The 14,243-nt window shown below is 42.3% G+C and overlaps 1 protein-coding gene across 9 annotated transcripts in view; it reads right to left on the reverse strand.

The window, feature by feature from the left end:
- scrib (scribble planar cell polarity protein) overlaps window positions 1-14,243 on the reverse strand; it is a 63,851-nt gene that overhangs the window by 19,882 nt on the left and 29,726 nt on the right. For 6 of the 9 annotated variants that reach the window (XM_020617469.1, XM_020617467.1, XM_020617472.1 and 3 more), the window contains exons 13-29: window positions 14,005-14,127; window positions 13,574-13,759; window positions 13,082-13,441; window positions 11,636-11,698; window positions 9,950-10,039; window positions 9,776-9,853; window positions 9,071-9,388; window positions 7,244-7,324; window positions 4,002-4,250; window positions 3,396-3,506; window positions 3,099-3,275; window positions 2,863-2,979; window positions 2,276-2,464; window positions 2,005-2,124; window positions 1,172-1,228; window positions 556-612; window positions 231-311 (exon numbers count right to left, since the gene is read on the reverse strand). In XM_020617469.1, the coding sequence (XP_020473125.1) occupies window positions 231-311; window positions 556-612; window positions 1,172-1,228; window positions 2,005-2,124; window positions 2,276-2,464; window positions 2,863-2,979; window positions 3,099-3,275; window positions 3,396-3,506; window positions 4,002-4,250; window positions 7,244-7,324; window positions 9,071-9,388; window positions 9,776-9,853; window positions 9,950-10,039; window positions 11,636-11,698; window positions 13,082-13,441; window positions 13,574-13,759; window positions 14,005-14,127 (2,457 nt within the window). The remainder of the gene's footprint in view (window positions 1-230; window positions 312-555; window positions 613-1,171; window positions 1,229-2,004; window positions 2,125-2,275; window positions 2,465-2,862; window positions 2,980-3,098; window positions 3,276-3,395; window positions 3,507-4,001; window positions 4,251-7,243; window positions 7,325-9,070; window positions 9,389-9,775; window positions 9,854-9,949; window positions 10,040-11,635; window positions 11,699-13,081; window positions 13,442-13,573; window positions 13,760-14,004; window positions 14,128-14,243) is intronic. The other 3 variants (XM_020617470.1, XM_020617476.1, XM_020617471.1) reach the window with 2 other exon arrangements.

Below are 14,243 nucleotides of genomic sequence, written 5' to 3' on the forward strand. Positions count from 1 at the left end.
CTGGGACTTTCAAGTTTCCCGGTGACATAAACATGAGGGATTCCAAAGAGTAGTCTATTCTGAGCTCCAACACAGCCCACCCAAATACACTTCACACCTCAGAGAAAGCAAGCCTTTTATGACAAATCTATACTCTTTCAAGACATGAGGAACGGTACAGCAGACATGGTTCATTAGCTGATTTAATGTTAGAAGAGCATGAGGACATTGGAACATGCTGAGACACTCACCCTGTTGACCTTCTGCAGACTGGTGGCAGGCAGTGCAGCCAGGGTTTTGTAGTCAAGCTTAAGAGGTCCAGTGCCAATGCTCTACAGGGAATAAACAGAAACAGAGGTGAAAGGAGGTCTGGGCTGAGGTTTAATATGCAAAAAGCATCTATTAAAAGTACAAGCCTGGCTTAAATGTTGCTGCAATCGTATTTTCCATGAAAGTCCAGGCATTAAGTAACAGAGCAAAATCCTGTGGCAGCAGTTCTGTGGTGTTTGTGGTTAAACTGCTGTTGTTCACAGACAGGAAATTTGTCTGAACACCTGCCGATGAGGAGTGTCTCACCTCAGTCTCCTCTTCTAGCAGGCGAGTTGCCTCCTCACGCTCCAAGCGCATTCGCTCCTTCACCAAGAAAGGAAGGAGAGGAGGAAAGTATAGAAGGAAAGACAACCAACCACACACAGCCACACAGTGTTGTGATGAGGGGTGAAATGAGAATGTGAAGGAAGAAAAGTGTTAAAGTGGGGAAAACAGCAGTAGAGAATTGTGGAGATGATTGGATGATTTTGTATCACACCAAACACACCAAAGGTAGAGGAAAGATCAGAGAACAAGAGAAGGGAAAGAAAGGATAGAATCCACACACATTAAAAAGTACTCTATTCATTAGCTATGGGAGCAGAAAAAGCATGCAAGGTGGGGCATTGCAGGAACAGTTCTGTCAAACACAATACCCACACAAGGTGCAGAAGAGAAGCTTCATTCACCCGCTAACAGACAAACCCAAGCATTTGACTCTAACGCTCCACTCCGCACACTTGAGTTTGGCATTTTTCTGAGATACGATGGAGCAAAAATGTAATTCTCATCTCAATGCGCTACCATCTATGTGCTGATCTGACAGACACAATTTCATCTCTAGCTGTCCTAGAACAAGTAGTGTATTTTCAGCTTCACTCACCACTTTCTCCATCTCTTCTCGCTCCCACTGGGATGTCTCTCTCACCATTTCAGACTCCTGGAGGAGAAAGAGATTTAGGATCCTTACTATTAATCCTGTAAATCTTAGCAAAAGCAGCCTGAGTAATTTAAACCAATGTAATTCCCATAGAAATTATGTTCTGACTACATGTGCTCTAATAAAGTGTTATGCCACATAATTCTAAACTGAGGAACGACTGACATGAGCATTCAGTAAACCAGCAGGTCCATACATTCCTTTAGTAGACAAAATAAACAACTGTGCTGGTGCTTTCTGGTCAGCGTATGCAGTGCGCATGGTTGGAGTTGTAAACTCCAGCTGCTAACACAAAACTGCTGTGGAAGCACCGTTGGTGCAACAGAATCGCTGAACAAAATATTTGATTCATGTGGTGACTTAAAGGGTTTTAGGCATCATTTGGATGATGATGTTTGAACCAAATCTCTGTGCGGCCCCTGTTTTGACGAGTTTTAACTACGCAAGTAGTTCGATAAGTTCACAAATAATGTTGACACCAGTAATTAAGATTTATAAGTTAAGACATAGATGTTAGAGTAGATTTTCTTTCAGAAAGGTACTGAAATAAGATCTTACGAGTTGTTTTTATCTTTTGTTTTGTTTACATTTTGACATCTTTCTTATAATTTCTTTAAGTTTGTATTCTATCCTTGTTAATTTACTAATCTCCTTGGCTTGTTGATTAATTTTTTAATTTGTTTCTTTTAGGCTTATTGATCAACCTGATGTAATTGCTGTTTTAGTGGACACCAGGAAGACTAGCGACCACCTTGAGGAGGCTAATGGGGTAGTACCTTCTGTATAATGTCCATTTCCTCTGGGCTCAGGTCTCGGTCTATAGAAGAGATGCTCTCCATACTGTTTTTACGTACAATGCCTGCTGCAAATGGGTTGGCAATGATGCCAGGAGACGCCTGGAATTGAGCCAAATTATTTTTAAAAATTGAATTAAAATTGAAGAAATACTTGTTAACATAGTTTATAAAGAATTGTTTTCTTTCAGTGTCATTTTATAAGAGGAAAAAAAAACATTTTGTCCACATCCAACCTCTCATGGTGTCTCACCTCCACGGCAGCCACTTTGTGTGGGTCAAAGCCATCACACACCAGCATGACCAGAGAGTCTCCAACAGCACGAAGCACTCGCACTGCCTCAGTGTGCGTCATCCCCAAAAGGCTATGGTTGTTCACCTCCAGGATTCGCATGCCAACCTGCAGTCGGCCATCTCTTGCTGCTGCTCCGCTTGAACTCACCTGATTTAATATCAACCAAAGTGTGATGAAGAGTTTCAACGAGGGTGTCAGACTGATAAAACTGCTGCCAGTCTTAAACTAATAATATAACTAGGATTCAGGTCCATGCATTACATCATTAATGCAGTCTTTGACATCACTCTTAAAACTTTTGTTTACCAACTTAAAACAACATCTTTAGGAGATTTGCACTGATTTAGCCTCATGTAATCAGCAGTCAAGCCTGAGCATGTTTAGATTTTTCAGCCAGTCAAATAAAGCTGACTATTACATATTAACCCAAGTGACATTCAACACACTGGTTGGCGCAGGTAAAGCTAAGGAGGATGTATTGTCTGGGCCCTTATGAATGTGGTCAAAAAAGTGCAAAGGTGCAGGACATTAGATAGTTTCGGTACCTTAGAGATGAAGATACCCTCATCTGTGGGGTCGAAGGGGTTTCCAGCATGACCTTTGGCCCCTCCGCGGATACTGATGCCAAGCTTCTCCCCTGGCTGCTTATTAATCACAATTTCCTGCAGTGATAAATATATGCAGCTTGTCAGCAAACATATGATCTGCATTTCTTCTTCTGGTGCATGATTGTGTAACTTCACTAGGAAATGTGTATATTTATTTGTAATGACTGCCTTACCTGCATCCCAGGTGGTGAAGGGTCCCTTCGTACCAACATACGGATTTCCTGCTTGTTGGCCAGCAGGGCTCGCACAGCCTCCTGGTGTGTGGCATGACGCAGGTCAATGGAGTTCACTTCTAATATCCGATCCCCGACACGCAGTCCGCTCTGACATGCCAGACCTTGAGGAATCACCTGATGATGGAAAGTGGGACACAAGCCAAAGTAACAACAGCAATAATACAACATATTTTAGGAGATGGAAAAACACAAAACTGGAAAACAAGGAACTCCACAACTCTTTTAAAATAATACCTTTGAGATAAACACCCCAGGCTCATGGATGCCAAATGGATGGCTGGCATGGTCACTGCCTCCAACAATGCTCAGGCCTAGAGGCCCACCAGACTTCACCAGGGTCACTTCCTGTTAGTATGAGATGTAAAAAAAAAAAAAAAAAAAACATGAGAAAATTGTTTTTTTATAGAAAGAAAGTACAACAAGTAAATTCCATTACAGACAGTCTATTGAAATTCATGACAGGCTGTGGGCCCTTTTGGTTTATAACAGTCATGTCTCCCATCTACTGACTTATGTAGTTTCCCTAAAACACAAACCAACCTGTTTCTGCATGCACACCTTCGTTCACAGGGTTAAGCAGCTAAATAGCAATACCTTTGCATTATTATTCACTGGCTGGGAACAATACAGCTGATATTACCAGTCTATGAGCTATAGTACACCACCACTTAAATTAGGCCAAGCATTCATACCATGCACCATCTTCTCTGGAACTGGACAGCATTAAGGATAAGGCAGGGGCCAAATAAATAAGTATTTATGCTGAGTGCTGCAGTGGGGCTTCTACAGCATTGTCCAACAGAACAACAAAGCTGCTTTAATTAGTCCTAAAGGTCTCACCTCAATCGGATACTCGTCTTCCATCCGGCTTAGGTGGTTCCCATGAAGGGAAAGGCCTGTTTCCTCTTGGTCTGGAGAATCTGAGGGCTCTGGTGGTGGAGGAGAGTGGGCCCGTGCCCGGGACTGAACTGGAGAGCCCCCTGGTGCATTCAGGTCTCGCTCCACCAGGAGGGTGATGGTGGGGGAGGTGCCAGTAAGAAGTGCTACTGCCTGGTCATGCCTGGCCTCTGTCATGTCTACACCATTGATCTGGATTGACAGTGAAACCAACCACGAAGGGTGTCAGCCCACCAGGAAGCTCTCAGTGACAATGGGCCACATTTGCCACTGGCATGATGAGCATCAAAGAGCAAATACATGCTGTACCAGGCATGCTGCCATCTCTCATCGGATTCCGCATCTCACCACTCAAGACTATTCCTAAATATTTATTTAGCAACAAAAACATTGCGATTTTAATACACTCAGAGCACCAAAGTGACCTAGAGAGCAACAGGAACAGGCAGAATTAAAAGAGGGAGCAGGGGTTAACAATGGGCTGCTGCAGGCAAATTAAGCTGGCAGAGCTTCCCTGAGGACAGAGGCTACAGGCAAGCAAAGCTATTTTTTCCCCACAACTGCTTGTGCAGCAGTCTTTTACTGCAACACTTTAACAATTTTCCACCCCTTCTTGCCCTTGTTTACTTAAAATACAAGTGTGTAGTTGCACCAAAAAAGTTTGATCTTAAGTCAACAAAGTCAAGCAGGGAAGTCTTTAGACATCTACACCCTCATCATAATATTACGGAATGAAAATATTAAATCATTAGTTTTGTTAACATTCTTTTTTTAGAATTATAGTATATCACAGAAGTGAGTACACCCCCTCACATTTTGTTAATATATCTTTTCATGTGACAACACTGAAGAAATGACACTTGGCTACAATGTAAAGTAGTGAGTATACAGCTTGTATAACAGTGTAAATGTGCTGTCCCCTCAAAATAACGCAACACACAGCCACTAACCTGCTGGCAACAAAAATGAGTACACCCTAAGTGATAATGGCCAAATGGGGCCAAAAGTGTCAATATTTTGTGTGGCCACCATTATTTTCCAGCACTGCCTTAACCCTCTTGGGTATAGAGTTCACCAGAGCTTGCCACTGGAGTCCTCTTCCACTCCTCCATGACGATGTCGCGGAGCTGGTGGATGTTAGAGGCCTTGTGCACCTCCACCTTCCGGTTCAGGATGCCCCACAGATGCTCAGTAGGGTTTAGGACAGGAGACATGCTTGGCCAGTCCATCACCTTTACCCTCAGCTTCTTTAGCAAGGCAGTGGTCATTTTGGAGGTGTGTTTGGGGTCGTTATCGTGTTGGAATACTGCCCTGCGGCCCAGTCTCCAAAGGGAGCGGATCACGCTCTGCTTCAGTATGTCACAATACATGTTGGCATTCATGGTTCCCTCAATGAACTGTAGCTCCCCAGTGCCAGCAGCACTCATGCAGCCCCAGACCATGACATTCCCACCACCATGCTTGACTGTAGGCAAGACACACTTGTCTTTGTACACCTCACCTGGTTGCTGCCACACACGCTTGACACCATCTGAACCAAATAAGTTTATCTTGGTCTCATCGGACCACAGGACTCTGAACACTGGCAGGCTGACCCCCCACCCCTTCAACCTCTGCAGCAATGCTGGCAGCACTCATACATCTATTTCCCAAAGCCAACCTCTGGATATGACGCTGAGCACGGGCACACAACTTCTTTGGTCGAGCACGGGCACACAACTTCTTTGGTCGACTACGGTGAGGCCTGTTCTGAGTGGAGCCTGTCCTGTTAAATTGCTGTGTGGTCCTGGCCACCGTGCTGCAGCTCAGTTTCAGGGTCTTGGCAATCTTCTTATAGCCTAGGCCATCTTTATGTAGAGCAACAATCCGTTTTTTCAGACCCTCAGAGAGTTCATTGCCACAAGGTGCCATGTTGAATTTCCAGTGACCAGTATGAGAGAGTGAGAACGACAAATTTAACACACCTGCTCCCCCTTCACACCCGAGACCTTGTACCACTAACGAGTCACATGACACCAGGGAGGGAAAACGGCTACTTGGGCCCCATTTGGCCATTATCATGTAGGGGTGTATTCACTTTTGTTGCCAGCAGTTTAGACATTAATGGCTCTATGTTGCGTTATTTTGAGGGGACAGCACATTTACACTGTTATACAAGGTGTATACTCACTACTTTACATTGTATCCAAGTGTCATTTCTTCAGTGTTGTTACATGAAAAAATATACCTAAATCAGGGGTGGCCTGACTTAAATATTTACAAAATGCAAGGGGGTGTACTCACTTCTGTGATATACTGTAAATAAAGGAGGCAGCTTTCAGGCATGCATCCTGGTTCAAAGTGATAAACAGAGGTCAGCACTGACCCGACAGTACCAGCTCTTATCATCAGCCGAGATGCTGCCGCAGCAGCCACCATGGTGACACGCGCCTACCATGGCGGCATGGGCGACAGGCTCAGCCAACTCCACCCCAACACCATACCCACCACCGAGCAAGCAAGAAGATGCACTTAATGCATTAGTGAGCATGCAGAGGGAAAGGGTGTGAGAAACAAAGAAAAGAGGAAGCCGACAGAGATGCAGAGAAAAACAAAGAAAAACCTGCAGAAGGAAAGAGGAGAGTAAACCCTTAAAGAAAGCACAGAGACTAGTTCAGGAAGTATTCCACACTTCCCACAGTGTAGGGTTTGAGCTAAAAAGAGACAGTTAATAAAAAAAAACAACAACAACAAAAAAACAAACAAACAAGGAGCTGTTTCACATTCACTGTACTTGAAGATAGCTTCAGTCCATCATCAACAGTGGATTTACAGCAACATAATAATGGATAAAGACATGCAAAACTATAGTAACTAGTACGTTGAAAGGCACAGGAGAGTGATGCCGAGCTTTGAGTGTGATCAGCAGAGAGCAAAGAAGAGAAGAAGTTGCTTAGCAGTGAAACATATAACCTAAATAGTGTACTATTTAATCAAGAGAGCTACATAGTCTGAATCCAAGGTGAGACTGGTTAAGGACTGTATTAGTACGATGTCTCTGTCATTAACTAATGGATTTGATTGTTGAGTGTAAAGTCTGATGAGTTAATCTTCTTTATGTGGTTAACATGGGGATTTCCAATTATCACATTCATTAAAAACCATTGATGTGCAGATGGAGATGTAAGAGGGATGGTGGTACTCACAGAGATCACCCTGTCGCCCACACGCAGTGTGCTGTCTCTGTGTGCTGCTCCACCCTCTGCGATGCGAGAGATGTAGATTCCCTAAAAACAGACAAAAGAAACATGTTTAAGATTTCTTTGTCCATCTGTGGACAACTCAAACCAACAAGATGCATTTTCTCCCACAGTCCAAAGACCCGCCAATTAAGTTTTAACTCAAAATTGTCCATACGTGTAAATGTGTGGCCGTCTGTGTCAGCCCTGTGATAAACTGGTGACCCAATGTCAGCTGGGACTGGTTCCATGACCCTCTACAGGATAAGTGGTATAGATAATAAGTGGAAGTAGAAAATTAATTATTCTACAAATCTATACCTTTTCCTCTTTAGCAAATTAAACAGGGTCAGTATAAAAACTCTGGCGCAACAGGCTGGACTCCTGTGAGTGGTCTAGTAAGGAGGTACCAATAAGTCAGTATGGGATATAATGCCACAGTACAGATTTGAGTCAAAAACACATTTCTTTACTCTATACTGCTACCAGGCTATACAGTATATCTATAGTTATGAGATATAAGCAGCCCACAGTGCCAGAAATATTTGATACAAGGTTTTACAGCAAACAAACAAACTTGCACATTCATTAATACTGATTTACTTGCATAGTATTTTATCTTTAAGAAAACATTTGGATTGTACAACAGAAGTAGCTTATCGAAAAGCATGACTCCTGAGACGCATTATCCCTTTCACTGAGACAAATTACCCAGCTGAGTTCCTAATCTGCCTTGCCAAAAATGTCTAAACACATGCAGCAGCAAAATTTATCCCACATACCCCTGAGAGCAACCAACAACCAAGCAAGTCACTGCATCCATATCAATAAGCTTACAATGCCTACACTGAGACCCACCTAAATCATTAGTTTGAGTCCCTTCCTCTTTGTGAGCTCGTTCAGCTGCATGAGATGCAATGCAGCATTGCACTGGCCCAAGTATACACCTCACCCTGTCCACCTACAGTGAACCTATCAAATGTCAAGACTGGCTATTCATATCTCTGTCTCCCCGGTGATGTCTGTAAACGCTGGGGCTAGAATAGATGTTGTTAAAAGACAGACGCCTGTGACTGTGACAGTCACTGCAAACACTTGTGACTTAACTTCCCAACTTCAAGACCACACCTGTTATAAATAGGCTCTGTGTTGTAGGACGGATTGTGTCTGCAGCTTTATATGTTTTCTCAGTGTCATCTCTCTCCTTAAGCCAAAACCTATAATTTACATCTACTACAGATTCACTTTCTGTCAGATCTTCACTAAGTCTTTAAATATCAATGCAGTTAGAGAACAGTGCCTTCTTGTTTTGTGTGTAGTCACAATTCATTTATGGCTGCAAAAAACAACTACTTTCATTATCAATTATGTTGTAAATTAACAGATTAATTGTTTTGTCATTAAAATATCAAATTGTCTATCAGAGTCCAACATAATACATCAAACAGCTTGGTTTATGTGTACCCAGAATTTGTGCTTCTAAGCCAGCTATAATAAAAGTTAACAAAATGAGTCATTGAAGTTTTCAAACAAACTGATGCAATGCACAACAGCACAACACATTTCACTGCACTGAACGTTAAACTTGATTATTTATAGGAATTTTGAATGGGGTGATCATTTTTCAGCCTACAATGTACACAACATACACATGTAATCTGTCTTTGAAGCTTTGCCTCTCACTAGGAGGAAAGACAATGGATGCTTGCTGACCCTGATCTACCAACCTCTTCTGTCACCCTGACAACCAAGCATGTTTAGCAACATGTGTGAAGGCTGCATTTTGTGTCTCACTGTGTCTCCTGTGCGGTAGGGTGTGGAGCCTTTGCCCCCTGCGATGCTGAATCCCAGCCCTTTGTCGTTGCGGATCAGGCAGGTGGAGAGCCGCTGTCGAGGCCCGCTAGGACTCATCTCTGCGCCGAAGGCAATCCCGCTGCTCCGTCTCTCTCTCGGGAAGTAGTCGTCCTCTGGCCTCAGTGGCGTGGTGGTGATGGCGTTCTCTGGTTCCACCATGCGCTCCCTTAGCACCGTCATGGAAACTGTAGCCCCCGAGCTACGAAGAGCCTCCACTGCTGCGTGATGTTCTGCTTCGTGGAGGTCTACTCCATTCACCTGAGGCAAAAATATGCAAAGACTTTTGATGTTCCTTAAAAAAACATTTGAAATATAAATACAGCTGAAGTTAGACGTTTACATACACTTTAGCCAAATACATTTAAACTCAGTTTTTCATAACTGCCATTTCTTCCTATAAACATTCCCTGTCCTAGGTCAGTTAGGATCAATACCTTATTTAAGAATGTGAAATGTCAGAATAATAGCAGAGAAAAAAAGTGAAATAATATACGGCATCTGTAAACAACTGTTGGAAAAATGATGTGTTATGCATAGTAAATGTTCTAACCGACTTGCCAAAATGTGTTTGTTAACATGACATCTGTGGAGTGATTTTAATTACTTTAGCCTAAGTATCAGAAGTGCAAGTGTGCTTTGTTTTACCACTAGGAGTTTGTCTCCCACTTTAACCCCTGCTCTGGCTGCTGGACCTTCTTCAGATACCCTGGAGATGAAGATTCCCTGGAGAAACAATTGCAGAGAAGAAATGGATTTGTACAATACATGGCTTTAATTTATTTTTTTTTTAAATCCAGAGATTCCAGGTAAAGGTCTTACCTCATCATCTCCTTTGTAAGGCGTAGATCCTTTCCCTCCAGCAATGCTGATTCCCAGGCCACCTGTTTGTCGCAGGATGGTCAGGTTGTGCTGCAAGTCAAAGATGGGGGGGTCAGCACAAACAGTAGCAAAAGCATGACAAACACTGCTCAACCCAGGACAGGCTGAGAGGAAAGTCTGCACACACTGTGTTATTTATGATTTAGACTGCCATTTATTTTCAAATCTTTGACTTTTTGATTTAAGTTGTGGGTGAACTCCCTCATTCTGCTGAAGGTGGAATCAGTCTTATCAGAGCTGGATCCTGTGATCATGCTAGTAGATGGATGGAAGAGACTTTCAATTGTCAGGAGCCTAATGTCAATGTAAGTGGAAGGTAGATGATTTTATTTTTGTTTGAATTGTTAAGGGTATTTAGATCATCACAATCAAACAAAAGCTGGAGCCAAATCATCTACCAGTTAACACTTAACTGATATTAGACAAACTTAGCAACCACACACTCTCTGAAATCCTCTTCAGACAGACGAACAGAGGCTAGATCCTGATGGAAAACATTCTGTACATGAATACTGCACATGTATGGGAGAACGGACCTTAAACAGATCAACAGGCTGTGTAGATTCTGTATACTTGCAAGCCATGCAAAAAGGAGGAAAGGTAAAGATGAATGATCAACAGGAAGCAGAGTAACAGACAAGAAGATTGTGTCCTGGATGTGGAGACAGGTTTGTAGTGATGGAACACCCCCAGCATTTAATGAGAAAGACAGTACCGGGTATTATTTATTTACGTAATAATGTATAATTGTTCAACAACAGTAAAATGAAGTATTACGTATTTTAAACCATTAAAATAGAAAATATATAAAATAATCTCCTGAAAACAGACTTGGATCTTAGTAGTCATTTAGAAATGCTGTAACTAAGGGTAACCTTTATGCTTCCTACAACCACCAATAGATAAAAAAAAAAGCAGCTGCAGCTACAGCAAACTACCGTGTATGGACATTTGGCATCAGGTCACTGATGATAGAAACAATGCCTAGCACTTTTCACTTATTATATTTGTAATGGATTAAAATCTTACATGTTATTAAATGATAATTCATTATTACTACAACTAATGGTAGTAGTAACTATCTCAGGTCAGAAATAACTCCAATATCATGTTTATTTAAAACATTTAAATATAGCTGCATGAGTGTGCTATAAGTTAACCACACTGACTTACTGTAGATAAACAAACACTGTAAGATATTATGTTTGCTACCTGATGTTTCATTTGAATCAAAAGTTAGGAACATAAATATAAGTCAATATTTGTCATCTGTCAAAGTTTGAAAAGCTAGTTCTAACATGCAACAATCCGCTCGAACCCCATCAGTGCAGTTTTCAATCAGAAAATCTGGGAACACCTCACTATGTTTCCTACCCAAGTGTCTCAACTCTTACTGTCCAGCGATAATCAGTCATTTTAAATAAAACAGGGCTACCGCCCTCCTGCATCCAGGTTCTGTCACATCATCAGCCTATAGGCAAGTTGTCGTTAGGGGCTCCCTAGTGATTGGCTTGGGAAAAACTATGGATTTTTGTGAGCATTTTGTCCACCTATCAATACCAGTGGGTACATAAGTGGGTGAGTGAGGGACATAGAAAGACTGGACGGCAAAGAGTAGGTACAGACCTCTTCCTCCTCAATTCGAGCAGGTTCAATCAGCAGATTATTGACTTGATCAAATGACACCCCCTGTTAGGACAGGAACCAGCGAGAGGCATGCGGATTAGTCAGGCCAAATATGCTCACACGCACGCAAAAAGAAAAACAAATACTTTCCATAAACTTCACCAAACGCTCTCAACACGTCGCTGTCTGCTTCCAGGTCCACCTGGATGGAACACCGTGAAGCAGAGCCAACGTCACACTCACTCCCCAGCCACCAGAAGCACATACAGGCAGAGATGGAAAGACAAGACCAAGGAGCTGAGCTATAGTGCGAAGCACACATTATAGAGCGAACAAAAGAAGGTAAAGCTCCCAAACCAGAATAGGCCCAGACTCCACACAACCAGTACCAATTTCCTCCAGTAGCAAGCCTTCATTTAGACAACAGGCCTACTTCTGTAAAAGACTGCAAGAGGTTTTACAACAGTTTCTGCCCAAAAGTATAAACATCTACAAGATGACTTTGCAAAAGTATTTCATAGAAAGTGCAACAAAAAGGTTAAAGAAGTTATTAAAAGAAATTTATCTCACTGAATGCGATTTACAAGAAGAATTTAAACTATTACTCTCTATAATCATTTGATATTACCACAATCATTAGATCTCATATTCCAGCTCTGCCAATACATGTTCTAGTTGGTCTAAGTTCAGCCACACAAACAGACCTCAGACATCAATAAACAAACACAAAACCAATTTGGTAAGATGACGTTTGATCACAGTGTTAAAAAAACCTATTTCTACAATTACCATAATAAATCAACATATCTGATTAAATGCTAATGATCAATAATGGTTCGTTTTCATAGGCGGCACCTGAGCAGATTCCACACACTCAATTCATTCACACATGTAAAGGCACTGTGAGAAAATATCATTAAAGATGGCTGATGATGAGAAGTTTAATGCTGTGCGAGAAAGGCTTGACTGCTGTGTGGAAGAGACATCTTTATTTGACAACAAAATATTAATATATTTATGTGTGTGTATGTATACAAAGATCAATCTAGCTTGGAAATAGAAAGGTTTAAATGCCATTTCTCTGATCTGTGTCCAAGCACGAGAAAATATCTTTCTTAATATTGCATCATCAAGTTATCTAAATGTTGTATGTTCATGTCGACTGTTTGTAGCCTTTTGATGGAAAACATCTAGTCTTTGTGAGATAAAGCAAAGTTCTGAGGAGGGCATTCTGAACCGAGTTTGAGCTTAAACAACAACATCAACTCCCCTTTATTTCTACACTTCCACAATTACTCTGCAGCGTCACGTCCTTGATAACTGCTAGCAACCCACTCCAAACGTAATGCAGCTTGAAGGTACAAATAAGAATGGTGATATTTTTCTACCTATAAAATGTAATTTTTCCTGAAATGCATCCTGTCAGTGCTGGGATCTCTTTTTTACCTTTACTTGACTGGAGTTGGCCTGTTGCCGGCTGTCCTCCAGCTCCTCCATTCTGTGGTGGTGCTGAGGGGTGCCAATACTCTGCTCTTCCTCCTCATCCTGCTCATCCTCCATGGCCTGTGTCGAAGAGTGGAGCCCATCCGGACTGAAGCCCTGCAGCAGTGCGGCTACTGCCTCTGGCTTGGGCAGCTTGGTGATCTTGAAGTGCTTCTTGTAGTGTGGCGTGTCTTTTCTGATCAGACGCTGCTTCTCTGTGGGAAAAGCAGGCCTCTCGTCTTCCTCGTCACTCCTCTCCCCATCATCATCTTCATCATCATCCCCACCACGGATGATGGGCTCTTCTGCAAAGTGCACAGTGGGCTGGAGAAAGGAGGAAATGAGATCTTAAGACTTTGAAAACAGATGCGGGAACCACAGATTTTTCTTTTAAGCATGATCCATTATTGATTATTGTTTTCTGTAGTTCAATTTGAAGGTGATTTGAATAGTCACCTCAATGTACTCCACCTCCATCTCGTCCAGCTCCTCCTCCTCCTGAGGGGAGTGACCATCCACAAGGTCCTCCCTCTGCAAGCTGACCACCACATTTTGACTGCCGTCATGTGAAGTGGCTGACAGAGTGCTGTTGGAGACCTGGGAGTCGTGGCTCTGATTGGAGAGGTCACTGAGCCGTTTCTCCTAAAAACAACAGTCAGTTCGATCAACAGCAGGACCAAGATCACAATCAGATAACAGGGCAAAACTGTAGACATTTCAGTTTCATTCTGTGCATAATGGAACCGAAAACTGCTTTTTGTCTGCTCTATTATCTGGGGAGTTCCTGTTTCACCTGGAACTTTCACCATTGTGCAAGCAGATTTAAATGTACAACTGACAACAGATTGTTAGAAAGCCTAAAATTAAAAATCAACATATGTATGTACCTGTGGGTCAGGGGACTCTTCTCCATCAGGTCTGGATATGTAAGGTTCATTCCTCCTCTCTTCAATCACCTTCTTCATCACCTTTAGCTCACTGGGGTGTGGTGTGGCTCTGCGCTGAAGACCCTGCAACACAGAGAAACAGATTAAAAACTTGATTCCTGCCAAAGAAACACACATCATTATGGACTCACTACAAATACTTTGCCACAGTAATACCCTTAATTGAGCACAAGAAATAT

Source organism: Monopterus albus, unplaced genomic scaffold (assembly GCF_001952655.1).
Source record: "Monopterus albus unplaced genomic scaffold, M_albus_1.0 scaffold190.1, whole genome shotgun sequence".
NCBI lineage: Eukaryota > Metazoa > Chordata > Actinopteri > Synbranchiformes > Synbranchidae > Monopterus > Monopterus albus.